The following is a 26,759-nucleotide window of genomic DNA, read 5'->3' as shown; positions in this document are numbered from 1 at the left end:
TCGTCCTTTTGTTTATCCTTAACCTTTGATGTTACTGCGGTATTCTGGCGTCCACTAATTACTTTACCATCTACCTACCCGATCCTTGATTTTAGGCAATGAAGTGAAAGTGCTGTATAGGCTGCTGCTCTGTTCTACTAGTTAGCGAAAATATTATATTGTTGTTAACCAACCCAGAATACAAGTCGAATGCCAAATGCGTATGTGCCTAGTAGAGAGTTAAACGTAGTGGCTTAGTATAGGCTATATAAGGCCCACATTGTAACGAAAGTCTTTGAAACTGCAATAACCACGATTGAGGGGAATTTTCATGCTTTTCACCTATAGATTTCTTGTTAGCCGACAAATTTAATCGCCCGTTTACAGAAAACTGCTTATATAGTTGCCGCATGCTGCCATAAGAATCTGGATACATACTGATTGACTGTTGAAACAGTTGAAACAAATTCTTAAAATTAGCTTTTGCTATGAATTCATCTCCTATCATCGCTATAAATTTCCTGAGATCCGATGTGTTGTAGCTCTATCAATGAATGTCCTTTGTTGTATGTCAATTATATCATGACAACTATATACCATATTTCTGTCGTTATATGTCATTGACTCTTTTATATCTGTAGCTATATTGATTGGATGTCTCCGTCAACTAGAAGGTGATGTATTAGCAGGCCTGTATGGAATCGGTGTCCTGTGCTCACACTGTTTTATTTTTTTATTATAATACTTACACTTGTAGAATCATCGCTGCTCACCTGATATATCAGGCAAAACGTTCCGAGATTCCAGTAGTGTTAGCTGCAAAACCTGTCAATGCTTTAAATCTTGACAATCCACTGTATTAAGGTGATCTGATTGAAACCTGCAACGAAATCAGCGTAATGAAATTGATGTGTTGACTATACATCCTACATGGGATGATACAAATGAAACGATTTGTCACTGCCTATACCGTAACTGTGGTATACGGTAACAGGTGTAGGTTGCTATCGGGATTATTTTATAGCGAGAAAATGAACCTGTTGACCTATATAATCCAACTATATTATCCTGATATGTACTTGGTCTTTCATCCATACACTTTTATATAATAAAACTATATATGTTTGTATGATGAAAATTGAACTAAGTGACATCAATTGTCTTACTACGATGGAATAAAATCCTGCAAATGGACACCGAGATTGGTACAAGCTCTTCTGTACAATTTGGGTCTAATCTAATCACCTTGAGACTGAATGGATATTGAGTATATACATATCACTGTCCCACAAAGTCCATTTTAAAGTTTTACTGGATAGTGGCACTTGTAGAATGACACAGATATACGGTTGAGGTTTGCTTGCATCGACATGGGGCATAGGAAATGAGATTGAGAAAACACACTTTCCAGTCTGACAGCAATGAGTGTGTGTTTTTATTCGACACAGCGCTCATTTTATAGCTTTGCAAAATTGAGAAAGTGCATTGTTTTCTGAAATAGGATTCTTGAGTTGCCTGGTGCATGAAAGTTAACTGTACTACTGTATTTAGTGTTGTAACGTGTGATCTGATAGCTTAAGATGGCACAGCTTTTGCCAATCAAGTTTCAAGAGCATCTACAGGTAAATATGTTTTACTTGCTGATACTATTTGCCTTCATAATTTTGATCCTAGGTCTAGTGTATAATTTACATATCCGTCTAATATACACAATGTTATCTTTGAGAATACTAATGGTAGATTGTGGAAAGTGTTGATGCGTTCAAACTGCATGGGTGATCCATCCGTGTCTTGAAAGAATTTTTGGTTGTGAAATCCTTGTATTGACTGTAGCAAAAAATGTGTTACCGGTATAGCAAGTAAAAAGTTTTCCGTACATATTTCTCACAAAACAATATTTACGTATGTTTAGCTTCAAAATGTGGGGATCAACGCCGCTAATATTGGATTTTCGACTCTCACAATGGAGTCGGACAAGTACATTTGTGTACGAGAGAAAGTGGGCGAACAGGCCCAAGTCGTGATTATCGATCTTGCTGACTCGGCAAATCCGATTCGACGTCCGATTTCCGCAGACTCGGCCATCATGAACCCCGCTAGCAAAGTGATTGCATTGAAAGGTATGTTGTGTGTCTTACCGGTGAAACGTTCATCATTCTAATGATGCTCGTCCTATCGACAGCGGGACGAATGCTTCAGATTTTCAATATTGAAATGAAGTCGAAAATGAAGGCACACAATATGACTGAAGATGTTGTGTTCTGGAAATGGATCTCGACTAATATGGTCGCGTTAGTCACGGACACATCAGTATATCACTGGAGCATGGAAGGTAGAGCGAAAGTGCTAGCAATTGTGTAACTTGTATATCATGATATTACCTTACATTATCAGGCGATTCTCAACCGCAAAAGATGTTCGACCGTCATGGATCGTTGGCTAGTTGCCAAATAATTAATTACAGGTACTGCGGATTATCCTTCATAGATTCAATATCAGTCGTAAAGTTTTTGGTTTCAATTTGTAGGACGGACATGAAGCAGAAATGGCTTTTACTGATCGGAATATCAGCCCAAGGAAATCGGGTAGTGGGAGCCATGCAGCTTTATTCTGTGGATCGCAAAGTCAGTCAACCGATCGAAGGTCACGCCGCGACGTTTGCAGAGTTTCAAGTTGAGGGGAACAAGGTAAAAGATGCGAGTCGCGTAAACCTTGCTTCTTGTGATCACATCCGTTGTTTTAGGAGCCGTCGACATTGTTCTGTTTCGCTGTGCGATCCGCCCAAGGCGGCAAGCTTCATACCATTGAAGTCGGATCGCCAGCTGCTGGGAATCAGCCTTTTCCGAAAAAGGCCGTAGATGTTTTCTTCCCACCGGAAGCTCCGAACGATTTCCCAGTTGCAATGCAGGCGAGTCCTTTTGCTTATCCGTGTGTCATAATTGCACCATTGTAATTATGCTAGCTTATCAGCAGAATGAAGTTAGGGCGATTGATTTTCTGAACCGAAATGGGATTGATTATTGATTTCGATCACTATGTATGGAATGTATAGCCGGTATAACTGCATAAATCATTACTTGGTATTGAACGATTCGATTTGTACATGAAATTCAATAACTCGTCGTCATTTCAGCATTCTCAAAAACACAATGTGATCTACCTTGTGACGAAGTACGGATACATTCATCTTTACGATTTGGAGACGGCAGTGTGTATTTTCATGAATCGAATCAGCGCAGACACCATTTTCGTCACTGCTCCGCATGACGCGTCGAGTGGGATAATCGGAGTGAACAGAAAAGGACAGGTACTGATTTTTTTTTGATAACACTGCAAATTTTTGTTTGAAGGTTCAGTAGGAATTTTGCTGTGATTTTCTATTCAGAATGCGGACTTTTGAAATTTCGTGAATTATGTGTCATGACATTGACGTCCCACGCCAATGTAGGACGTTGGATGTTCCTTATATCACGCCCGTGATTTTATCCCGTGTTAAACTATCTGGAGCAGTGGTTTTTAACCTCTTTACCGACCTGGAGAATCCTTGAGCTAACCAGCAAGCATAGGCGAACCTCACAAATTCTCACTGAGTCACAATTACAAAAATCTACGGCATTACACGTGAACTATGTAATACTGGTGCACATGAACTCTGCGGGAGCAAATAATTAAAACATGATTTTCACGCACATAAAAAGATTAGCATATATATTCAGTGCAAATCAGTTTGATATCTTTTGTATCCGTCGGGTGCATCTCTTGACTTTCGCCGAGCTCAACTTCATTTGAACTACTGATCAGCTGTCGGTTGTCAGTGTTGTATTCAATATTGTGAGATGTAGCTTGTCTGCCGTCCTTGTATTTATTCCCTTGTTAATGTGATGATACATCCGTGCTCTGATGCCTTTGAATCGACGCAGGTTTTGTCTGTGTCTGTGGATGATCAAAACATCGTTCCCTACATCACCAACAACCTGAAGAATCCCGACTTGGCTCTTCGTTTTGCCGTCCGTAACAAGCTCGCTGGCGGCGAGGAGCTGTTTTCGCGAAAATTCGACGCACTTTTCGCGCAAGGGAACTACAGCGAGGCTGCCAAGGTCGCGGCAAACGCACCAAAGGTAGACAGTTTGTCTTGGTTGAAATATGTGTTACTGATTTTGTCTAATGAAAGCCGCCGCGTTGAATGTTAGTCCTCGGCATTGTGTTGCATATTTCATTGTTTGTCCCCGGTGTATGTTTGCTATTCGGTGTCAGCACCCGTTGTTGTGCATTAACTAAGGCGTAACAAGAGCCGGCAGAGAAATGACAACAAGCGACCTGTTCTGTGCCTGTCACCGATTGCCGCCGTGCATGCAGATAGGAAATCGTTGCGAGAAACCGCTCTCGCCTGGCAATTGATCGCTTTGAAATAGAACGCACTTGTATTGGCCGTAGATGCGTTGTAGAAAACACGAACTGATCGGATGATTCAAACGTCGGAAATGGTGCTAGTTTCTTAGAACTATATCGATAAGGACGCGAGAAATCTGTATTCAAGTCGGGTTAATCATTAACGCCGGTTCTGATACGATTGGGAATTGAATGTGTGATGTAATGGCTGTGTTTACAACAAAGCACGAATCGGTCTTTCTGAACGTTGGGATTGGCTATTTGATAGTATTGTTTCCTGCGTTTTCTTACAGATTTTATTGTTACATATTCTATGTTTAGGGGATTTTGAGAACGCCCCAGACCATACAGCGTTTCCTTTCTGTGCCTGCACAGCCAGGACAGACTTCGCCACTGCTGCAGTACTTTGGGATCTTGCTCGATCAGGTAACTGTCCGATAATAATTATTGTACCGAAAGCGCCGGTTTCGGTTTTGCACGATTTGTTTGAACTTCAGGACAAATTGAACAAAGTCGAGTCGCTGGAACTGTGCAGACCGGTGTTGCAGCAAGGCAGGAAGCAGCTCATCGAGAAATGGTTGAAGGAAGAAAAGTTGGAATGCTCGGAAGAACTGGGAGACCTGGTGAAACCGGTGGATTCTACCTTGGCGCTTTCGATCTACCTCCGCGCCAACATCCCGAACAAAGTAAGATTGGCCGCTGCTCGAAAGTGACTGTTCGCGTGACTAAAATCTCTCTCGTCGCAGGTGATCATGTGCTTTGCTGAGACGGGTCAGTTTCAGAAGATCGTGCTCTACGCGAAAAAGGTCGGCTACACGCCGGACTACGTTTTCTTGCTGCGCAACGTAATGAGAGTGAACGCCGAAACCGGAAAAGCTTTCGCCATGATGCTGGTTGCCGACGATGAACCGTTAGCCGACGTGTCTCAGGTAAGGGATCTTATTTTTGTGCTTTTCGACTTTACATGGAGAAAGTAACCTAATACTGATTATTTACGTCTTCATTCGCCATCAAGTTTTGAATTCAACTGGTTCGCCAATCTCATAATATTTCGTGAGGTGGTATCTGACCACTGCTAGTAAATCTCGATAGGAGACACATATAGAGTAGTTCAAGGTAATAAATGTTATTATAACACACTTTTCATAGCTGTCTTGAAATTCTATGCCATAAATCAGTTCTTCTAATATTGACTGTGTATGATCTAAAAATAGTAGGTAGAGCTCAAGCAATTGGTTCGCCTCTACTATTCGATGACGGTGATGTCAAATTTGGTGACACTTACTGTTAATATACCAAGTTCTTCTGAATTCTCTACTAGTTGCTGAGGATTACAGGTGTCGGCCAAAAATGTCCTGGTTTATTTCAATATGAATATGTTTTCGATTGATTCAGATCGTGGATGTCTTTATGGAGCAAAATCTCGTGCAGCAATGCACCGCATTCCTTCTGGACGCGCTCAAGAATAACAGGCCCGCAGAAGGGCCGCTGCAGACTCGATTGCTCGAAATGAATTTGATGCACGCGCCACAGGTAGAGCGTAGCCGGCCTGTTTTTTGCGAGACGGACGTCATTAATTCGGTGCGTTTTTCAAGGTCGCTGATGCCATTCTTGGAAACCAAATGTTCACCCACTACGACCGGGCTCACATTGCTTCCATGTGCGAAAAGGCGGGGCTCCTCCAGCGCGCCCTGGAACATTACACGGACCTGTACGACATCAAGCGTGCGATCATACACACCCACCTTTTGAATCCCGAGTGGCTCGTCAATTTCTTTGGGAGCCTGAGCGTTGAGGACTCGCTTGAATGCCTGAAGGTATGTTGTGTGATTCGCGCAACATTTAGGGTTGGGTTAGGATAAGAGTCTGATTGTTAGGATTAGTGGATAATTTTGGTGGCGGGATTAGTTTGGAGGTTGTAATAAAGTTACGCTCTCGTGTGGTGGACTGTCACGTTTAACTGTCATTTGTGATAGTGTCACATGCTCAAATGTTGAGCAACCTCTCGGGTGATGATACGTACGGCGCTATCAAGGGAGTACTCTATAGTTTGGCTTCCGCAGACACTATTTTTGATGTTGTACAAATTTGAAAGTAATTCTAGAAACACGGGCCTCGATTTGTGTGCAAGCCAAACTATTCAGGTCCCGATGAAATAGAACGTATAACCGAACTTCTGACGGGAATAACGCATATTTTTCTGCCTCATCCTGACTTGCCGCCTTTGAAAAGGAGACTGAAAGAGTTTTTGTGCGTTGTAGGCAATGCTGACTGCGAACATCCGACAAAATCTTCAAATCTGCGTGCAAGTCGCCACGAAATACCACGAGCAGCTCTCCACCACGGCACTGATTGACTTGTTTGAAGGATACAAAAGTTTCGAAGGTGAATCCATTGGTGGCCCAATCTTTGCATGATAATTGATTTTTAAAGCACTAGTAAACAGTAACTGTGATAGCCCGAGGGCGTGGAATAATGTGGTGGTTGATTCGTGAGCATTTCCCGCCATGTTGACTTTTTGATGTTTTCTAATGCTGATTTTTGAACTTTCATTCCGTGCTGCTACTCGCCGTTGCTTTACCGCTTCTGCAGCTTCCCGGCTTTGGTACTCGAGAAGCTGTTCGCTGAATGCTGGCAATTTATACACAATTACAATTAGAAGATGTGTCAAAACTACACTGATAGTAGTAGATCAAGTTAACAGTGGTTAAGTAACATACTGACAAACTTTCAGCAGGTAATTGAAGGTGGCTACTCTAGAAATGAAGGGTACATGTTCGCGACTAACACCAAACGACCGGCAACACTAGAACATATTCTGATTCTACAACACGGGGGGCTATTTCGCCCAGTTATGATAATTTTGACTTTTAAAAGTGATGCAAACATGTCCTAATACTACCTTCTACAAAAATGTAAAACGTTAGTAGTTACAATAGAAGTGGAAGTAGTGTAAACGGCAAGCAGGCAAGCCTAGTCACTCTGAAAACTCCGTTACTGACCTCATCTGCTTTTGCAGGTTTGTTCTATTTCCTCGGATCCATCGTCAACTTCAGCCAGGAAGCCGACGTCCACTTCAAGTACATCCAGGCCGCTTGCAAGACCGGACAGATCAAGGAGGTCGAACGCATTTGTCGTGAAAGCAACTGCTACGACGCCGACAAGGTCCGACATCTCTCCCGGCGTTCTCGAATTTGTCTCTAACCTCGTTTCGTCTTCACAGGTGAAAAACTTTTTGAAAGAGGCCAAGCTCACCGACCAGTTGCCGCTGATTATCGTGTGCGACAGATACGACTTTGTCCATGACCTGGTGCTGTACCTGTACCGAAACGACCTGCAAAAGTACATCGAGATCTACGTGCAAAAGGTGAGATTTGTGTGGCGCAGTCCCGTTTGCAGAGCTAAGATTGAGTCGACCGATTCAGGTGAACCCGTCTCGTCTGCCTGTGGTGGTCGGAGGCCTCCTGGATGTTGACTGTGCTGAGGATGTCATCAAGAGTTTGATCATGGTTGTCAGAGGGCAGTTCTCGACGGACGAGCTAGTGGCCGAGGTGGAAAAACGCAACCGGTACGTGTTTTGTGCGGGGTTTTTGAACTGAAGTCTGCAGACTGTTGGAACCACTGTAATCAGTGTTGTCATATAGTCTGTGCTCCTATTCCTAACATTTGTCCTTACTTTTGAGCACGTTGGTCAAAACAAATTGAGGGTTGGGGGGGGATAATTTCGAGGTCAGGATTAGTTCGGGGGCCATAATAAAGTCACTCTCGTGTGCTGAAGTGCTTGAATGTTGGGCAACCTCTCGGATGATGATATGTACGGCGCTATCAAGGGAGTACTCTATAGTTTGACTTCCGCAGACGCTATTTTGGCATCATTTCAACTTTGAACAAATTTGAAAATAATTACAAAAACCTGAACCTTGATTTGTGCGGAAGGCGATCTATTCAGGTCCCGATGAAATAAAACGTATAACCGAACTTCTGACGAGAATTTTGATCCATATTGGGCGACAACTCTATCTGTGATATTGAAAAAATTATCTGGAACTTGGTCACAATTGGGGTCCAGCAACAACACAAAATGTATAGGTCTGAACGAAAAAGTCTTCAAGAAGTATGTGAAGTGTCTATGCGTCTTGTAACCTTTTGGCGCCGTTCAGATTGAAACTCCTTTTGCCGTGGCTGGAATCCCGCGTGCACGAAGGCTCTGACGAGCCCGCCACCCACAACGCCCTGGCAAAGATTTACATCGACGCTAACAACAACCCGGAGCGCTTCCTGAAGGAGAATCCGTTCTACGACAGCCGTGTGGTGGGAAAGTACTGCGAGAAACGCGACCCGCATCTGGCCTGCGTAGCCTACGAGCGCGGACAATGTGACGAGGAGCTCATTGCGGTAAGATCGATTTGATGGTGGGCTGGTCCATTTTTTTAATGTCTTATATCCGTATGATGTGTTTACGCTGATACAGTCTTTGTGCCAGTTTTAGAGCATGTCAGTCTCGTAACCAGTTTAGCATTATGTTAAGTAGCCTGGCACTTGATGGATGGAGTCGAATTTTGTGCAGTAGCAGCAACAGAACCAATGCAATTGTCTCTGCCATCATGTCTTATGATGCTTGTGATTTCATACCTTCAGGTCTGCAACGAAAATTCGCTTTTCAAGTCCGAGGCCCGCTACCTGGTCCGTCGCAAGGACACCGACCTGTGGGCTGTCGTGTTGGAGGACACTAACGTCTACAGAAGACAGCTGATCGATCAGGTAAATGTCCTGATGTTGACGTGTCCCGGCCTTGTATCGAAACGTTGTCGTGATTCCAGGTGGTACAAACTGCCCTCACAGAAGCCCAGGACCCAGATGAGGTTTCCGTCACCGTGAAAGCGTTCATGTCGGCCGATTTACCCAACGAACTGATCGAGTTACTGGAGAAGATTGTGCTCGACAACTCCATGTTCTCCGACCACAGGTTTGTGATATTTGAACGATTCCACCGATATTTTCCCGAGTGATGATACGTACGGCGCTATCAAGGGAATCCTCGATTTCGCAGCTTCCACCATCTTTTGTTTTCGAACGAATTTGATGAAGATCCAAATTTAAAGTACTAATCAAATCATTGTGTGTGTAAGCTGCGTGATTCAGGTCCCGATGAAATACAACGTATAACCGAACTTCTGACGGGATAATGTCATTCGTCGACATGTGAATGTACGACACACTAGCATGCGGCAGTTAGTTTTCAGGTTAGGTTAGGATTAGGGTTAGTTTCAGGGTTATTAGGTTACATGCTCGATGTGCAGAGGTGGTCAACATATTCGACGTTGGTGATCCAGTAGAATTAAAAGCAACATCGTGAAATTCTACTATAGTACTAGTAAAAGTAGCAACTCTCAAGTAAGTGTTTTATTCCTAGTTTTACCTTCGAGACTGAAGTAGAAAGAGTTTAATATCATTACTGCTCGAGTTATACAAAAACCCACTGGCGTAGAATTACTTTACTGACTGCATCTGCTCAAGTGTCGCATGCTCCACTGTGGATATTCGTTATGTCGTATGCTCGAATGTTTGGCGACTGAAAAATACTTGTGTACCGCCCTGCAGGAACTTGCAGAATCTCCTGATCCTGACCGCGATCAAAGCCGACAAGACCCGCGTCATGGAGTACATCAACCGTCTGGACAACTACGACGCTCCCGACATTGCGAACATCGCCATTCAGAACGAGTTGTTCGAAGAGGCTTTCGCCATTTTCAAAAAGTTTGACGTCAACACATCCGCCATCTCGGTAAGCTTTTCCTTTTAGTATCATCTTGAGACTTTTTTGCCGCAATCTACGTGTACAGCGAATTCGACATGTTCCGTACTCCTAACCTACATTTGAGCCTTAACCAACCCCAGCACTAACCTTTAATCTTTATAGATTAATACATACATTATTAAGTGCCGAGTGGCTAATATCGCACTCATATTCAGTGAAACATTCATATTTTAATTTGTCAATACAATATTGATGCATCACTTTCATAATAATAAGCTATTATTTTCTAAGGTCAAATTCTTGAAGTGCTGAATTCACTCGTATCTCGTATCACAGTTCGCGCTCGTTCAGTGAAGCATTCATTTTCGAATTTACTAATACAATCTTGAGGCATTGCATTCATAATTGTATTGATGGATTACGTTTCCAGTGCCAAAGTCAGCAAGCACCTTGTAGCATAATTCATGATCATATTCAATGACACATTCATTTTCGAATTTCTTAATACAATATTAATGCATCGCTTTCATAATGATGATAATTACATTTCACGTGCCGAATTCACCAAATGGCATACATCGCAATTCACAACCATATTCAATGAAACGTTCATTTTAGAATTGATTAATACGATATGTTTGCAACGCTCCCACAATAATGATAGTTGTTGTATTTCTATTGCTGAACTCACTAGCAACCTAATCTACTCCCGGTTTCTCTTTCAAGGTGCTCATCGAACACGTCAACAACTTGGACCGCGCCTACGAATTCGCTGAGCGCTGCAACGAGCCCACGGTCTGGTCGCAGCTGGCCCAGGCTCAGCTGAATGCCGGCATGGTGAAGGAGGCCATCGACTCGTACATCAAGGCCGACGACCCGAGCATGTACATGGAAGTGGTGGAGGCTGCGGGTGGTTCCGGGAACTGGGAGGATCTGGTCCGGTATCTGCAAATGGCGCGCAAGAAGTCCCGGGAATCCTACGTGGAAACGGAGCTGGTGTTCGCGTATGCCAAGACAAACCGCCTGGCTGACCTGGAGGAGTTTATCAGCGGGCCCAACAACGCCAACATTCAGCAGGTGTGTAGTTTTCCGTCCTATAGATTGGAGGTGGTCGGTGACAAAGTATTTCTACTTTTTCGGAGAACCCTATTAGGTTTTGCCTACTTACATTGCTTACTTACTGTTTTTCGAATGCTTCCACATTTGTTTAACAGTATCTAGTTATTTCGGTAAAACTAGGCCTGTAATACTTACTTTTTTACTTTCATTCTTCTTGTACTTGGTAGATATTTGCAATATTGATTACTTGACCACCACTGCGATACATTGTCTAATCGCTCGCTACTTTTTTTGTCAGGTTGGTGACAGATGCTTCGATCAGAAAATGTTTGAGGCCGCCAAGCTGCTGTTCAACAACATCTCCAACTTCGCTCGTCTCGCCAGCACTCTCGTTAATCTCGGAGAATATCAGGCCGCCGTCGATGGCGCGAGAAAGGCAAATTCCACCAGGACTTGGAAAGAGGTAGAGTGTCGATGGAAGCCATGGAATGTTTTTGGCTGGAATTTGTGGTGATCCGCAATTAGGCAATAATTACTTTCATCTGATTAGTTACGTTGTACAGTACAGTGTCGCCTTATCGTTACCGTGTCATTCTATTCTCTTCTGTTCTGCTGTCAGTTGTGTTCTATGTTGCTTAAAGCCACATTGGTTACCTTTGCTTTAATAAAGCTTCAGTTAGTTGTTCAACGCAATAGTCAGTTTACGACAATTTAAGCAACATAGAATTATGGCACAAAGGATTCTGAAACCAGACAAGCTTGATATCAGTCCGGACTCCGCCTCTGCTGAAAAACAGTATAAGCATTGGAAGAAGACCTTCGATAATTTTCTTTCATCATTTGATCAAGATACACAGATCGACAAGTTGAAGATCTTGACGAATTTCGTGTCGTCGTCTGTCTATTCCTATTTTGAAGAAAGTTCGACTTACGATACCGCAATAGAACTTCTCGACAAAATTTATATCAAGCAAAAGAACGAAATCTTCGTCCGCCACATGCTAGTAACCCGTATTCAGAAGCCCGAAGAGACGATCGAGGAATTTTCCCGCGCCTTGGCAGATCTAGCGAAAGATTGCACATTCAAGACTCTCTCGGCGGAAGATCATCGCAAGGAGTCCATCCGCGACGCTTTCGTTACTGGTCTCCGATCAAACGTTATCAGACAGAGATTATTAGAAAGTGACGGGGCTGTAACCCTCGAAATGGCGATCTCAAAAGCCCGCTCATTAGAATTCGCCCAGCGAAGCTCTAGTATCTATTGCAGCACTCCATGTTCATCTGTCGGGGTCGAACAGCTGGAAAAATCTTTGAATCCCGAAGTCGAACTATCATCCACAGAAACTCACAGTCGACTCAACGCAATGAGCAAAACAATCAAACCTGATCGGAAGTGCTTTTTTTGCGGACAGTCATTCCACTCCCGATATAAATGTCCAGCGAAACGGAGCGAGTGTGGCTATTGTGGAGTCCTAGGTCATTATGAAGTGGTTTGCATGAGAAAGGCCACCGACAACAGGAAAACAGTAACTGCAATGATCTCATACTTCAGCGCCATCGGAGTACCCAAATGTCTCATAAAAGCAAGAATCGTGGTTAAGATCGGCTGCCACATAACATTTGCTTTAATCGACTCCGGTTCCGCGGAAAGCTTCATAAGCACTGGATACGCCAACGAAATTGACCTGAAATCCACTCCGTACTCCTCTACGGTTACATTTGCTTCTAAATCCCATTCCCGCAAGATTGAAGAACTCTACAGACCGGACATTCTTGTAAACGAAACGAAATATACGGAATTCCCTCTTAAAGGGATGGAAGATTTATGCGCTGATGTGGTGCTTGGTCTCGATTTCATGAACTTGCATAAACGGGTCATTTTCAATATGGACGGAGATAAAGATACCTTGGAACTCCCTCGAGATCAGAAGTACAGTGTATGCGGAGTTGCTCAAGCGTGTGTCGAAGCACCGCAAATTTTCAAGTTTATGACACCGAATTGTAAACCGATTGCCACTAAATCCAGAAGATACAGCGAAGCCGATTTACATTTCATTAAAGCGGAAGTTGCGAAACTCGAGAAGGAAGGAATCATCGAGCCGTCCTCATCGCCTTGGCGAGCACAGGTTCTTGTTGTAAATGACGGTCGACACAAGAAGCGCATGGTCATCGACTTCTCTCAGACGGTCAACAGGTATACCTTACTAGACGCCTATCCTTTACCAAGGATCGATGACCAAGTCAACAACATCGCCCGTTTCAAAGTTTTCAGTACGTTAGATCTGAAGTCCGCGTATTATCAAGTGGCACTATCACCTGATGATCGTCCGTATACGGCATTCGAAGCCGCTGGAAATCTTTACCAATACCGGCGATTGCCATTTGGAGTCACCAACGGAGTTTCGGCATTTCAAAGAATAATAGACAACGTCATAAAAGACAACAAGCTCACCGGCACATTCGCTTATCTCGATAATATTACTGTTTGCGGTATGGATAAGGACGACCACGATCGAAATCTCGACGCGTTTCTCAATGCCGCTCAGCGATTCAGCCTCACTTTCAATCATTCGAAGTCGATCATCCGTTCTACGGAAATAGACTTGCTCGGTTATCGCGTGTCGTATGGCGTGATCAAACCGGACCCAGAAAGACTAAAGCCGTTAATCGATTTATTGCCGCCACGCAACAACCCAGAACTAAAACGAGTGTGTGGTATGTTTGCCTACTATGCCAAATGGTTGCCCAACTTTTCCGACAAAATCCGTCCTTTGTATTCAGTCGAAAAATTTCCGCTTTCCGAAAATGCATCTATCGCATTTAACGATTTAAAACGCGAGTTAGTTGACGCGTCTCTTGGTAGGATTGACGAGACAAGTCCGTTCACAATAGAGTGTGATGCTTCCAATGCAGCCATTGCAGCTATCCTCAGTCAAAACGGTCGACCGGTCGCGTTCATGTCAAAAGCACTATCGCCAAGTGAAATACGCTACCCCCCTTTCATTCAAAAATACCAAAATCCAGCTGTGGCGTGTCGAACTTGGTCAATTTTCGTATGATATCGTACACAAACCGGGGGCACTGAATGTTGCGGCTGATATGTTTTCGCGGACCACATCTTCGTATTGCGCATCGATTTCACCCTGTGAGTTGGGTTCTAATCTAAATCGCATACACGACACTCTGGGTCATCCAGGAGTCACAAGGCTGCATCATTTCGTTCGTTCGAAAAATCTCTCGTTCTCCCTAAATGACGTCCGTGAGACCTGCGCTCGTTGCCGCATTTGTGCTCAGATCAAACCAAATTTTTACAAATGCAATCCGCAAGTGCTTGTGAAAGCAACGAAACCTTGGGAAAGAATCAACGTAGACTTCAAAGGGCCTTTGAAATCTAACAAATCCCCTTTCATGTTCGTTGTCATAGACGAATATAGTCGTTTTCCGTTCGCCTTTCCATGTCGCAACACTTCCGCGCTAACCGTCGTTTCGTGTTTGTCGACACTATTCGCTGTTTTTGGACTTCCGGGATACGTTCACAGTGACCGAGGCACCGCTTTCGTGTCCAAGGAAGTCAAGGATTATTTACATTCTCGCGGGGTTGCAACTAGCTTCACTACGCCTTACCACCCAACAGGAAATTCGCAGTGCGAACGCCTTAATCAAACATTATGGCGAACTATCAAACTCATTTTGAAATCAACCGGAGTCTCAGAATCATGTTGGGCTGACGCCCTTCCTCATGCGCTACATTCAGTTCGATCGCTACTTTGCACGTCAACTAATTCAACGCCGCATGACCGATTTTTTTCCTTTCCAAGAAAAAGTATGGTGGGGAACAGCGTGCCATCCTGGCTATTGACACCGGGGCCAGTTTTCTTACGCAAATTCGTCAGAAACAAGGGCGATGAACTATGTTCTGAGGTCGAACTTCTTGAAGCCAACCCGACTTACGCACGTGTTCGTTTTCCTAACGGCCGCGAGTCAAACGTCTCACTCAACGATTTGGCCCGTTTTCCTACTGGAGAAGAAACACCATCGACTAATCCTGAAACGAAACAAGCTGAACCTTGTTCTGTTGATATCGATGGCCACGAGCCAAGTCGCGAAGTTTCTAACGTTGAGTTGAAGTCATCTGATGAAGAGCCTCAAGAATCTAACCATTCAGAGGATGCACCAGATGATTCGAGTAGAGATCTAGACGTCGAGCTTCGGCGTTCAACTAGAATTAGGCGCCAGCCGGATCGGTATGGTAATTTTGTTAGTCATTGATGTTTTTGTGTCATTCTTCTATGTGAATTTACAAAATGAAAGGGGGGTAGAATGTGGTGATCCGCAATTAGGCAATAATTACTTTCATCTGATTAGTTACGTTGTACAGTACAGTGTCGCCTTATCGTTACCGTGTCATTCTATTCTCTTCTGTTCTGCTGTCAGTTGTGTTCTATGTTGCTTAAAGCCACATTGGTTACCTTTGCTTTAATAAAGCTTCAGTTAGTTGTTCAACGCAATAGTCAGTTTACGACAGAATTATAACTCATTTTGACCCCAGGTCTGCTTTGCTTGTGTGGATGGTGAAGAGTTCAGATTGGCGCAAGCTTGCGGTCTGCATATCGTCGTGCACGCCGATGAGCTGGAGGAGCTGATCAACTATTACCAAGTGAGTTCCGTTGTGACCCATTCGCACATTGGAAATTTGTACCTTCCTGCATTCAAGATAATATGACCCCTGCAGTGGGATTTTGAGCCCCAAGTTTGAGGAATCCATTGACTACGTCTAGCCAAGTTTTGAATGATGTGGAGTAGGAGTGTGCCCTGTGCAACCGTACATACTTTTCTTGTAGTTACATAATGTCTACCATCTGTTTATTTAATCCATTGGGCCTGGAATACTTTTTTACTTACTTGGAAATTGCCACATCTTGTGCTCGAGTAGACATATATGACTATTCTACTTCTACCGGACTACCAACGATGACTACTTTGACCACCTGTGGATATAGTATTTTGCTACTCCGTTTGAATATATTTCAACCCACGCTGATCTATAAGTACTTGATCAGTTAAAAATTTGATTTCAACACCACGAATTCCTACCCTGCGTCAGCCTGTGATTGACTTGTTGCTTTGCATCTAGGACCGCGGTTACTTTGAAGAACTAATCGCCATGCTGGAGGCCGCCCTCGGCCTGGAACGCGCCCACATGGGAATGTTCACCGAGCTGGCGATCCTCTACTCCAAATACAAGCCGCAGAAAATGAGGGAACATCTCGAACTCTTCTGGTCGAGAGTGAACATCCCCAAGGTATGTCGGCAGCTTTACATGAATCCGAATCGAATGGTTATTGTCGATATTTCTGTAAACAGGTTCTACGCGCTGCAGAGCAAGCTCACTTGTGGTCGGAGCTGGTGTTCCTGTACGACAAATACGAGGAATACGACAACGCCATCGTCACCATGATGGCCCACCCGACAGACGCCTGGAAGGAATCGCACTTCAAAGATGTCATCACAAAAGTATGACGTCGTGCGCTGTCACTGATCAACTGATGTGACGATGCCCGTTTTGTTTCGCCAGGTCGCGAACATCGAGCTTTATTACAAAGCGCTGCAGTTCTATCTTGACATGCGGCCGCTTCTGATTAACGATCTGCTCACCGTTTTGACTCCGCGCATGGATCACACGAGGGCCGTGGCCTTCTTCCGTAAAGTCGATCGGCTGGCGCTGGTCAAGCCGTACTTGAGATCGGTGCAAAACCACAACAACAAGGTATGTCGGGTTTCGATGTGGCAGAATAATAAATGCGGACAGATACCGATGTGTACGTGTTTGAAAATTCACGAAAGTTGTGTCGATTCATTCGTGTTAAGTATGTGTGTAAATGCTGACAAGAATCGGATAAGCTTCCTCAAAGAGGGGGCAATTTGATAGTCTAATGTATGTGTGTAAATGGCAATAATATACAAGGATTGGATAAGTTTCTCATTGACGAACCTGCACGTATGATATCTGCGAGCCTGTATAAGCCATTTCTCGATCAGTATTGCCCCGAATGTGTATGCTTTGATCAGTTTGTTCAGCACAGTTACATAAGTATCTACTATCTATGCTGCCCTAATTATATCGATTGTTGTGAATAGGCTCAGCTGCTGCTGTGCAGCCTGGGACATCTTTTGTCGATTAAAGATTCCGTTTGCCTCATGAATAATTTATGTATTAACTCATCGATGCTGTGTATCGAAGGTCTCGTATTATAATCAATTCGTTTCCGGGTATGGGAGTTCTCCGAAGCCATTTGAGTTCGATATTCTGCTTCTGCCGGCTCTTCCCTCTGATTGATTAGCCTTCGATGCTCGGATTTCGCAACTTTACGTGGGCGGAATTTATATTCAGGCCATAAACGAAGCTTTGAACGACCTGCTGATCGAAGAGGAAGATTATGCCGGACTTCAGACATCCATCGACGCCTACGACAATTTCGATAACATCGCCCTTGCTCAGGTGAGCCATCGTTTTTGCTTGTTGAAATTAATAGCCGTTTATGTTGACTCGTCAAATTTTTCCAACATATTTACTTCTGTTCAGCGTCTCGAGAAGCATGAACTTATCGAGTTCCGTCGCATCGCCGCATACTTGTACAAAGGCAACAACAGATGGCAACAGTCGGTCGAGCTTTGCAAGAAAGATCTTCTGTACAAGGTGTGACGCTATTCTACTGTGCCGTTGACGGTTGACCGACTAATTACCGTGGTTACGCCGCTACTGGCAAAAGGCGATGATGCGTTTCGCTGGAACAATTTTGTAATAGTTTTACTTTGTGCAATTTTGATTCGGCCGCGAGACTTGGGCTGTTGATTTTCAAATTGATGTTTGGCTTCGGTAAGAGATTATGCTCTCAGGATTTCCAACATCTCTTCAGGGTTTTGAGAAAATTAAGAGGGGTTTGAAAAGTCAAATACGTATTTCGACTGCGCAGTTCCGGCACATTGTATTTTCTCTGTTTCAGGACGCCATGATCTACGCTGGAGAGTCCCGCGACACCGAACTCGCCGAAGAGCTCCTGGCCTGGTTCCTGGAAAACGAGCGATACGAATGCTTCTCCGCCTGTCTGTATTCGTGCTACGACCTTCTCCGTCCTGACGTGGTGATGGAACAGGCGTGGCGACACGGAATCACGGACTACGCGATGCCGTACATGATTAATGTGATGAGAGAAATGTCGACACGGGTATGTGTGCTGTCAGAAAGCGCGTCCTCTATGTCGGAGTGATGTATTGAGTTGTGTGTGGCTGAATGATGTACGTTAGACCTGCGAAAACTCCATTTTAATGTTTTAATGTTCATTCTCGGTAATGTCCGTTCTCGGTAATGTCCATTCTCGGTAATAGCATTCTCGGTAATAGTATGGAAGCATTTCTGACACTCTAATCAATTAAAATTGAACATTTCATTGCGTCTGTATTAGATTTATTTTATGTAATCCAAATAAATCTGTCACTCTTGACACTAATATTTAGTCGGGATTTCTGTTTTCGAATGATTGTCGAATTCTGAATTGGTTAGAATTTTGCGAGTACGCAAACTTTAACTCTCTGACAGTGTTCAATTTCAACATAATCCATACATATATTCATGTTTTGTTTCAGATTTCGAAATTAGAAGCCTCCGAGAACATAAGAAAAGAAACTGAGGAATCGACAGAAAACAAGCCTATTGTCTACGGTAGGAATGCCATTTCCACCTTATAAGGAAGACGCAAGAAGCAAGTTCTATTATATTTACAGAAAACCCGCAACTGATGATAGCCGCCGCTCCAGCCGCAGCTTACGGTTACGGCGTGCCAGGCGCGGGCATGCCCAACGCGGGTATGCCTGGCATGGCTCCGGGTATGCCACCGCAGGGTGTCCCGGGACAAGGCATGGCGCCGCAAATGGGAATGCCTGGTATGCAACAGCAGCCTATGATGGGCGGCACGCCCGGCTACGGTTTCGGGATGTGAATGTCGAGCACCGGTCCTGGCGGCTGACTAGATCGGCAATTGAACGATGAAGTGGAGGCTTAGGCGGTCTGCATGATTGAAAATCGCAATTATTGACTGATTAGTCGACTTTTTCGAATCTCAAGTATAAGAGAAAATTTAAGATTCGGACACAGTTTCTTTTTATCTTCCTGTCGACACTTTCGCGGACCAAATCCATATTTAGACAATGTAGTCAATCATCCTCATGATAATGTATCATAGATATTGTGATTGCCGTATATTATAAGTGTATTTGTGCTTTGGTCCCGTCAAGTCTATACGATCAACCGCATGTCTGTGACGTGATTCGAAATTTTCCGGTGCTAAATCAAACACAATCTATTATATCAGTCGTGTTCCGTTAGTGACGTTTCGCTTCTTGCTTTCTTGATCATCCACGAATGCTGCTGTTTCCGTGTATGGGTATGAGCTTCTCGGCAATATTTCTACACATTGCTAGATTTTTTTGCTTCATCGTGTCTTACGATGAAGACTCCTTATGTTACGCTATGTGAAAATGTAAAGCACTCCTGGACCGACCTAGGAGATTTCTACGTTGAATCGAATATAGTTTCTTTTGAATTTTAATCCCGTGTATCCAATAGTTAGTTGACTTTTCGTTGATGTCGTATTGACTGCTGCTTGTTTCAGACGTAAACAACGACGAGACTGAAATATCGAAGTGATTTATGCCCGATATCCGGCAAATATCGGCTGTTCCGTGTGTAAATAGGTAGCCGTTTGCATTAGATTATGGCGACTTGTGACATTATGAAATAAATTATTATCGTACTATTTGTGCATTGGCTTGATGTATAGGAATGTTACAACACGGTCCTCGCACTGACGAGAGTTCCAGGACGTACTTGGAAGGTAGTGTTGGGATCAAGTCACAAGTCATCTGAAGTTAATCCACATTTCTGAAACAAGTCAATTTTGCAAGGTGAGACAAGTCAAGTCATACAAAAATCTTGAGACTCGAGTCGTCCCGACGCTGCTTGAAGGTATATATATCGTACTTTTGGCAGCATTATCTTAAAAAAGGGTGGGTGAAAGTCTGGAAAACCTCGTAATGAAAATGCAGTTTTGGTGAGGAATATAAATGATTTGGAGGAATTTAGCTTGGTGGGTTCGGACTTCCCCGCACCCAGTATCGCTAAGATATTTATTTGATATGACCGATTCCTATTACTAGAATCAACGGAAAGAATTCGAAACGGCTTGGTGTGAAGTCCATCAAGCAAACCCACACATTGGCCCAGAAATATGGATAGTAGCAAACGGTTGAAGAGGCAGGCACACTCGATGACAAATGGGCCTAGTCCACAGAATCATCAAAAAGTGGCAAGGGCAGGCAATCAAGAGTGGATTCGAGGCATGTTACAGCACGCAGTACAGGCAAAGTCGGTGTCATCATTTCAAAACACCACTAGATTGTGATGCATTGAACAGGTAGGAAGGAATCGAAACGACTTGGGATAGTCTCACAATCCAACAGTCCATATTGTACTTCAGATATTCAAAAAAGAACAGAAAATATCGTGGAAACGGGAAGTGGAGTAACGCTTATTGTTCAGTGGACTCGGTATGGGCTCGCTTAAGATATCACTGTGTCAGACCTGCCTGAGTACTGTTGTGGCGATTGCTATAGTCTCAGTTTTCTAATGCGCAGATTACTGTTATTTGCATGCGTACACTGCAATTGAACAATCAACATAATTTTTCAACCAACGTATTCTTCGATCACGCGGCAAAAACGTGATTTCCTCCAACGATTGCAACACAACACGGACTTTGACCACGATTCGCCCTCACAATCTCACATGCCGATGACTAGACCTGAGCATTGCGCGTTTGGAATGTAGTGTTGATTGGCTTACATTTTATTGATGTTTGCTTAGGCAACGGTGTAATGGCGAAATACTCCCTGTTGAAGTACGTATGGACCTAGCAGGAAAATTGTGAGCTTTGCCCTTTGAACTACAGTCCAATTGGGCATTTCCTCGTAGATTTAACTCCTCGAATTTATGACGTGTACCTGTAAAGTACTATTAGGCAGTATTACGAAATGTATTCTAGTGACGCAATCATATAGAGTGGGACATAAAAGGACGATGCATGGAAGGTAAAAACTAGTGTAGAGGGTTCGGTAGCTGTATGTATACTATAGGCCTACTACTGTATACTATTATGGAGATGGTATTATAGTAGAAGTACTCTTACCCTAATATTTTTGTCTAGCACTCTTCGAATATTGTAAGTTATCTTATTATTTTATTGTCATCGCCACGAAATGGCTTCAGCAGCTACAGATATAGGGCCTGTTCAATACACGCCTGAAAGTTCGCCCTATGAAGACATGTTGATGCGGCAGCAGGTAAATTGGTATTAATTCTACACATTAGACAGCTGAAACTCATTGAAATTCTTTCCAGGGTAACGCGTTACAAAGAGTTGGCAATCTTCCCTTGGTTGCTAACACATTTGATCTAATGTGCAGCTATTATTCTTCGGCAAAGAAGACCTATCCATCCGTCACGCCGTACCTCGAGGTATACAGATCTTGACTTATTTTGTGATTGCATTGCATTATTCAATCGGTATTGGGCAAGGCCTAATAGTGTTCCTTAATGGCTACCTATTGATTAGTGAAAAAAACTATCAACCTCCGAGCTTAACTGGTAATTTGATGTGGATTCAAAAGTTTTACACTATGGTATTACAGTAAGATAAATTAATCTGTTATGAAATACATGTTGGGTCAAGATCTCCGTGGCCATATTTGAACCAAAACAGAGATTGCTCTGCACTTATGCAGTCTGCATCTATCGTTTTCAGCCAAATGCCAGCCATACTCTCGTCTAACAGATGTCATAACTTTTCTGGTTTCAGTTCGCCGAGAAAGTGACCTCTGGCGCTGCATCCGTGGCTCTGTCCACAACCAAACCAGTTGTCGACAGATTGGCGCCGACCGTCAACTCTTACGCAAATCGCGGACTTGACAAACTGGAAGGAGTAGTTCCTCAGATCTGTGATGAGCCAGATGAGGTACGTTCTCTGTGAAGACTGCCCTCAATTTTGTGATACTTGTGATTTTAATGATTCCGACTTGTTAACATAATAGTTTTCTTGGATATGGCTATATGCATAGAACTTGAGATATATTGACACCTTCTTCAACTATGCCATGGATCTTGCTACTGTTTTATAAACATTCAACTATTTCGGATCAAAAATGTCGATTTCTGATATTTTATCCGTTTAGCCTATCTAAACCGCATTGCTGATGAAATGAATATTATATTGATGGTGTTTTATCACCAGCAGTGGTCAAAGGGGAAGTAGAAATAATGTAAATTTCTACTAGAATGCAACTAAAAGAATTGATTTCAAAGTAGTAATAAAGTAATTATTCTCGCTAGGCCTTGTTTGTCCAAAAAAACTGTTGAATAAAAGTGAAAGTAGTCTTGAAATCTTTACCACTTGAGTAAGTAGAGCAGGTCAACAAATCCTACTTGACCACTCCGAAAAAGTAGAAGTACTTTGTTATTGCCCAACTCTGGTTATCAACCAGTACTAACAATCTAGTGAAAACACAAGGTCCATGTCATTGTTTCACTCGATAGCGATACCACCACCAAACGATCTCGTTTCATTGAGTGACCTTAATTTTAGATCTACGGATCAGCTAAAGCCGCTGTGGCTCGTCGAATCGATTCGGCACTGTCGAAGACAGAGGACTACATCGACTATTACTTGCCTGCGGTGAAAGAGGACTGTGAAAGTTCCGAGGATGACTCTAGCGATGATGAATCTGGTGAGACATACTTCCATACTTGAACAGCACAAGAGGCTGAATAGGTTAGATTGGGTCGATCGAATGTTGAATAGTTTCTGTCCTGCAACGTGAACAAAATGTGTGTTGTTGATAGACCAGGTGACCAGTTACCGCAATCCCATATTTTTCGTTCAGACACAAGCAGCATGGACATCGAAGACTCTCTTTCCCCGAAGGACCGTCTGCAAGTTCTCAGCAAAAGGGTAAACTCGCGGTTTATGGAAATTGCTAGGACTAATGTACTAACTGTCTTCAATTTTAGGTCCGTCAACGCGCTTACAACAGAGCCATGAACAAATTCCACGGCGTTCAAAAGCGAAGCGTTGAGACACTGAACCGACTCCAGTTTACCGTCGACTTGGTATGTTACATTATGTGATTGACGCCGATTGTAAACTCAACAGTATTGCCTGCTTAGATCAGCTACGCGAAAGATAACATGGACAGCACCAGCGCACAAATAACCACAAAAGTGTCCGCCGTGAACGATGCCGCCAAGCAAAGCCTTGCCACGTCTCAAGAGAATGTTGTGGCAGCTTGGCAAGAAATCAAGACACGTTCTTCCGACATGGTACGGTTTCAATCATCTTCTCCGTGGACAAGCTGCTAATACATCCATGATATATTGTCAAAACAGGTTGCTGAAGTCAATGTTCTGGAAAAAGCCCGATCTCTTACAAAGGGCTTGCAAGAATCCTGCTCTACTCTGCTTTCGATTGCTTCTAAAATACCGGACGGAGAATATTGGACTAAAAATGTATGTATATCTTGAGTGTCTCGCGTTTCTTTTTGCTGTAACGCTGTGTTTTTCTTGCCAGCTCGCGTGGGCTAAAGATTATTTGGATACTTTGGTGCGGGACTTGTCGGGGAAGACTTCGTTTAGAGAGCTATCGTCATCGATGATCGCGACTGCGCAGGAAAACATTCAGCACGCCAAGCAAATGCTGGAATCCTTGTTTGCTCTATGTACCGAACTTACGACACTGGAATGGCTTGTAAGTATATTCAAAGGTATTATTTCAATATCGGGTGGTTTGAGGCTGCATGAGTTTCAAGGAAATCTTGATTTGGGTGGTGATTATTTTGTACTGGTGGGTGAGGAATGTCTGCACATGGTGTACAAGTTCCATCAGCAAATTGTTAGACACCTTGTTCAAATTTCACGCTGCCGTATAACTCAATTTATTGAGTTAAAATTCAGCAAGTCAATCTCTTTGTACATGACTTTTCGTGCTGTGCTGTACACATTTCCCTTGAAAATGTTATTTTCGAAGTTTGGCAAATACGGTACCTAATCGTATGTATCTTACTATACCGGTATCAAGATTGGGGGGTGATCATGCAATTTCTCCATTGAGAGGAGTGTTAAATTGGCCAGTCACACTAGTAACGAGCTGTATGTACTAACATATTTCAGACTAGATCTTCAGTTTTTACAAAAGTTGATGAGACGATTCTGTTTATCAGAAGTTAAACGATTCCACATTTTGAAGACATTTCAAAATCGAAATAAAATATACACGATAATGAATAAATCATGACGCAATATCATAGGTGTCATAACTAAAGTTGTGCTTTAATTGGACATAGGCACCAGGATTCAACAGCGATCCACTAGCTGACCTGTACAATCAGGACTTGGGAGCTGAGCCACGCATGCAGGGTGATAACCAGAATGCTGCACATAGGGGTGTGTAACACTGATATGCTAGTAGTGGTGTGATTAACTTCTATTTTTTCAATCAGTTGTGCATCTCTTGTACACTCATTTAAATATTGTCTGATGGTTTCAGCGAGGCAAAATGGTCACGTCCGATATCGCGGATAATATGGAAGAAGATTCGAGCTCTGACAAAGACAAGATGGAATAGTTGTATTTGCTTTCGTCTCTGTATCGGACTCTTGTGTTTCTAGGACTAGTCATTATTAATCATATAACTGGTGGTCATTGTATGTTCTAACACTAGCACAAATGGCATAACGTGACATAACTTCTGGTGAATATATGTATATGGACGCAAAAGTAGCAATCTTGTGGATATTATTGTACTGCTGTGGGGGTTCAGCTATGATGGTCATTAGGGTGGAGTGAAAATGACTTTTTCCAAAACGAAAAAGTGGGTTATTAAATTTTCAGGACTTTCTACTGCAATAATATCGCTTCTAGTGGTTGGAATTGAGCCAAAGTTGGTGTGTAGCGTTGTTTTCACCAACCTAACGATTTTATCACGTAGCCTGTGAAATCTGAAGAAAAAGGTTTTTTGAACAGCCCTAATACACAATCCCCAGAAGAATGAATGGAGTGTTAGTAGGTTGTGATCCAGGGGCTTGGGTTTCATTGCAAAGGACTTGTACTCGCTGTCTGATACTAAACTGGAACGCGAGGTTCAAGAAATGCACGTGAAGTTTACCCCCAGAGCACAGCTCCGTGACACTTTCATGAGCCAAAAATTGTGGCCCCGCTCTTTCACCGTAGAAGGAATTTAGGAAGTGTTGCTAAAATTTTTGTGTTGCCAGTCATCCATCAAATTTGTTTGTAATAATTCCAAGTAGTTTTGGAAGTATATATTTCGGTTTCAGTATTAGTTTAGCCTCTTTGAATATGTCACAACATGCAATATAAATGAGCGAACCTCTGTGGGTTGAGACCAGAGGTGGTCAAAGTAGTCAAGAAAGCTACTCAAGTAGAAGTAGCGACGTAAAAATCTACTCCAAGTACGAGTAGAAGTACTTCTTCCGTGAGCAACCTAAATATACTTGAAGTAGAATTGACTAACTTTAAATCTACTCAAGTAAGTAGTAGTGAAAACGATCGTAATTCGTTCACAGAGTGTCAAAAGGTGCCAATTGAACTATGCCAAAGTTGCAGAGCTTGATTCTTATTGATGCATAGCCTACCAGGAGGTATCCAATTTTCGACAGCATAGGCATTCGTCCGCATCACGGGATGAAAATGATGGTATTGATATGGAAATGCGATACTAATCCTCTCTTTACTCGAACAGCACGTATGGTGGATCGTAAAAATGCCATACTGTGTAGCTTTATTTCCAGAACTTGAAGGCATTACCACACTTGCTTCTATACTACAACTGTTCAACATGTATGTTATTCATACAAAAGAACTGATATTAATTAAAACTCAAAGTATATGATACTGGGCATTGAAAATGAAATATAATGTAAATACTACTTCTAAAAGCGGAAGATGTATTTCATGTCTTTAGTCCAGAAAGTTTCGAAGATTGGTATGCTAAAACAGTTCTAAAACTAAAAAAAATCAGAGACCACTATTTCAGATTAGGACACGCCATGGACTGCTAGATTACGATATGATAAGTAAATGCTAGATTGCGAAACATCAGTGAGCGTGAGCCATAATATTATATACTGTGATGAAATATTTGATTTGCGAAGGGCGACAATGCGGTGTGAACAGAACCACGCCAATCCCCTACCTAAATTATATTCCCCAATACTTTCGTGAAATCATACTGGTTAACTTATATACCCTGCGCACGAAGCGGGACGAAAATTCTGGGTTTTACTCAAATTTTATGAAAATTAAATATTGATGCTCCGTGAAAACAGCCCTGAAAATCATCAGCCTATCTTCCCGTTGGAGGATTAAACTACTTCTACTTGACAAACTGAAAACAGCGAAATGTAAGTAAGTAGATCACAAAATATTACGAAGAAAAAGTAGCGAAAATCAGAT

At 42.9% G+C, this 26,759-nt stretch overlaps 2 protein-coding genes across 3 annotated transcripts; both read left to right on the top strand.

Moving 5' to 3' along the window:
* The first annotated feature begins 1,444 nt into the window (after positions 1-1,444).
* On the top strand, positions 1,445-19,998 carry LOC145433636 (clathrin heavy chain 1-like). The gene is made up of 32 exons (XM_080310790.1): positions 1,445-1,601; positions 1,892-2,099; positions 2,162-2,311; positions 2,374-2,443; positions 2,507-2,666; positions 2,723-2,887; positions 3,113-3,286; positions 3,900-4,097; positions 4,690-4,794; positions 4,866-5,054; positions 5,115-5,297; positions 5,764-5,901; positions 5,964-6,185; positions 6,630-6,753; positions 7,388-7,533; positions 7,592-7,735; positions 7,794-7,936; positions 8,529-8,763; positions 9,007-9,129; positions 9,189-9,334; positions 9,970-10,153; positions 10,853-11,203; positions 11,484-11,648; positions 15,735-15,842; positions 16,320-16,487; positions 16,550-16,699; positions 16,761-16,952; positions 17,577-17,684; positions 17,769-17,882; positions 18,190-18,411; positions 18,830-18,905; positions 18,968-19,998. Exons 1-32 carry the CDS (start codon positions 1,560-1,562, stop codon positions 19,180-19,182), a joined length of 5,118 nt encoding a protein of 1,705 aa, XP_080166916.1. The 5' UTR covers positions 1,445-1,559; the 3' UTR covers positions 19,183-19,998.
* Positions 19,999-21,410: 1,412 nt separating this feature from the next.
* LOC145433641 (perilipin-2-like) lies at positions 21,411-25,067 on the top strand. Of its 2 annotated transcripts, XM_080310797.1 has the most exons (11): positions 21,411-21,580; positions 21,639-21,755; positions 22,096-22,251; positions 22,879-23,020; positions 23,177-23,244; positions 23,304-23,402; positions 23,460-23,612; positions 23,679-23,798; positions 23,860-24,036; positions 24,632-24,731; positions 24,835-25,067. In XM_080310797.1, exons 1-11 carry the CDS (start codon positions 21,497-21,499, stop codon positions 24,867-24,869), a joined length of 1,251 nt encoding a protein of 416 aa, XP_080166923.1. In that variant the 5' UTR covers positions 21,411-21,496; the 3' UTR covers positions 24,870-25,067. The 2 variants fall into 2 exon arrangements, with proteins under 2 accessions (XP_080166923.1, XP_080166924.1); XM_080310798.1 differs by lacking the exon at positions 24,632-24,731.
* The last annotated feature ends 1,692 nt before the right edge of the window (positions 25,068-26,759 follow it).

Source organism: Botryllus schlosseri, chromosome 2 (genome assembly GCF_051294905.1).
Source record: "Botryllus schlosseri isolate E-star chromosome 2, Bs_hap1, whole genome shotgun sequence".
NCBI lineage: Eukaryota > Metazoa > Chordata > Ascidiacea > Stolidobranchia > Styelidae > Botryllus > Botryllus schlosseri.
This window is presented reverse-complemented; position numbering and strand designations above follow the sequence as displayed.